Genomic DNA, 1,416 nt, shown 5'->3' with positions numbered 1-1,416 from the left:
GTAGTCCGATCTGACTAATTTTTATATACGATTTTAGATTTACCTTAACTGGAAGTATTTATGGCCGCGCTCACCATACAACGGCGAGCACTGTGCGTAGGAACTTCCTATGTCCTTCTTTTTCCTAAGTGCTGTCCGTTAAAACTCAAGTGAACATATATGGAAGAATAATATCGAGCTATTTATAACCGATTTTCAGTTAGTTTAGGGTGATTTTCTAAAAAGTGGTGAAATCCAAGTTTTTCCTGGAAATTATTTCAAATTTGTAATCAACAAAAAAAAAATCAAAACATTTTCCAAATGCGTAGAAATGTAATGTAAAATTTCTTTTATAGTTTTATAGCTCAAAAGTAAATTGTCAGATTTTCACGGAACTACTTCCTTTATGACTAATCTAGTATACCCTTTTCTTCTACAAGGTAATTTTTTAGCTATCTTTGCTTTTGTGGTCAAATATGTTAAATTATCCGTCACTCCAAAACGAAGAACAAATTAAAAAAAAAATAAGGAAATAATATTCTCAGACATGGGTGCTGGGAACAGCAAGCCGCAAACGGTGCAGATTGAAAATCCAACGGCATTTGAGATTACTCGGGATGTGGTAGATAGAATAAAGCAGGCCACCGTCATAAGTACTGAACTCGGATCTACCACCTGTGAAGCGTGTAAGCAAAAACCAATAAAAGAATCGTGTTCCGATATACGTACTCCGATGGAACATAAGCAGCATAATGTGAGTGCCTTACATCCAGTTCCGGTGGCCAAGTCCTGGAAGAAGCGTTCTTTGGAAGTCGAGGAAAAAGAGTTCGGAAAATCCTTAAAATTGGTTCAAGAACTATTCGGTACGCCTGTAAAATGGGCCAAGGATTGCGAGGGCGAGATCGAAAAATTCGAGGAAGAGCTGGTTCACTGCTATCAACGGTTTCCAAACGAACCCCTTCAGTGCTCTAATTTGGCCAGACAGTATCACCGATTCGTATTCGCCAAACAGTATGCCGAATTATCGAAAACCAATACATGTACTTAAAGATAGGCGATCGACGATCTTAATAATCCATTTAAGGTCAAAAGCCAAAAACTTTTATCCTACTCCATAGGATAAAAGACGCTTAGTTAATTTTAGAGTTTTAGAATTTTCAGTTTTGGGAATTTTTAATTAAATGTAACGTGGTGAAACCTTTATTTCGTTTCTTTTGTGCTTTATCCTCCTTACATCCTATTTTTTGTCATTGCGGTGCTAGAAATGTCGACATAAGGAGAAAATGTTTGTGGATAATTTTAAAGCGATTTTTTTACATTCAACCATTCGATTTAGATGCTCTCTTTTCTCTTCCTGCAGTAGTACATCCATTTGTCCTATCGATTTTATTTTGTAATCCGTATAAAGTACTCTTTAATAATATATCTAAACAAAAT

The 1,416-nt window shown here is 35.9% G+C and overlaps 1 protein-coding gene across 1 annotated transcript; it reads left to right on the top strand.

Moving 5' to 3' along the window:
• The first annotated feature begins 475 nt into the window (after positions 1–475).
• CG32945 (uncharacterized protein) lies at positions 476–1,181 on the top strand. The gene has a single exon (NM_176398.2). It carries the CDS (start codon positions 527–529, stop codon positions 1,025–1,027), a length of 501 nt encoding a protein of 166 aa, NP_788575.1. The 5' UTR covers positions 476–526; the 3' UTR covers positions 1,028–1,181.
• The last annotated feature ends 235 nt before the right edge of the window (positions 1,182–1,416 follow it).

The sequence above is a fragment of the Drosophila melanogaster genome, chromosome 3R (assembly GCF_000001215.4).
Source record: "Drosophila melanogaster chromosome 3R".
Taxonomy (NCBI): domain Eukaryota; kingdom Metazoa; phylum Arthropoda; class Insecta; order Diptera; family Drosophilidae; genus Drosophila; species Drosophila melanogaster.
Note: the sequence above shows the minus strand (reverse complement) of the source record. Positions and strands in the feature narration are given on the sequence as shown.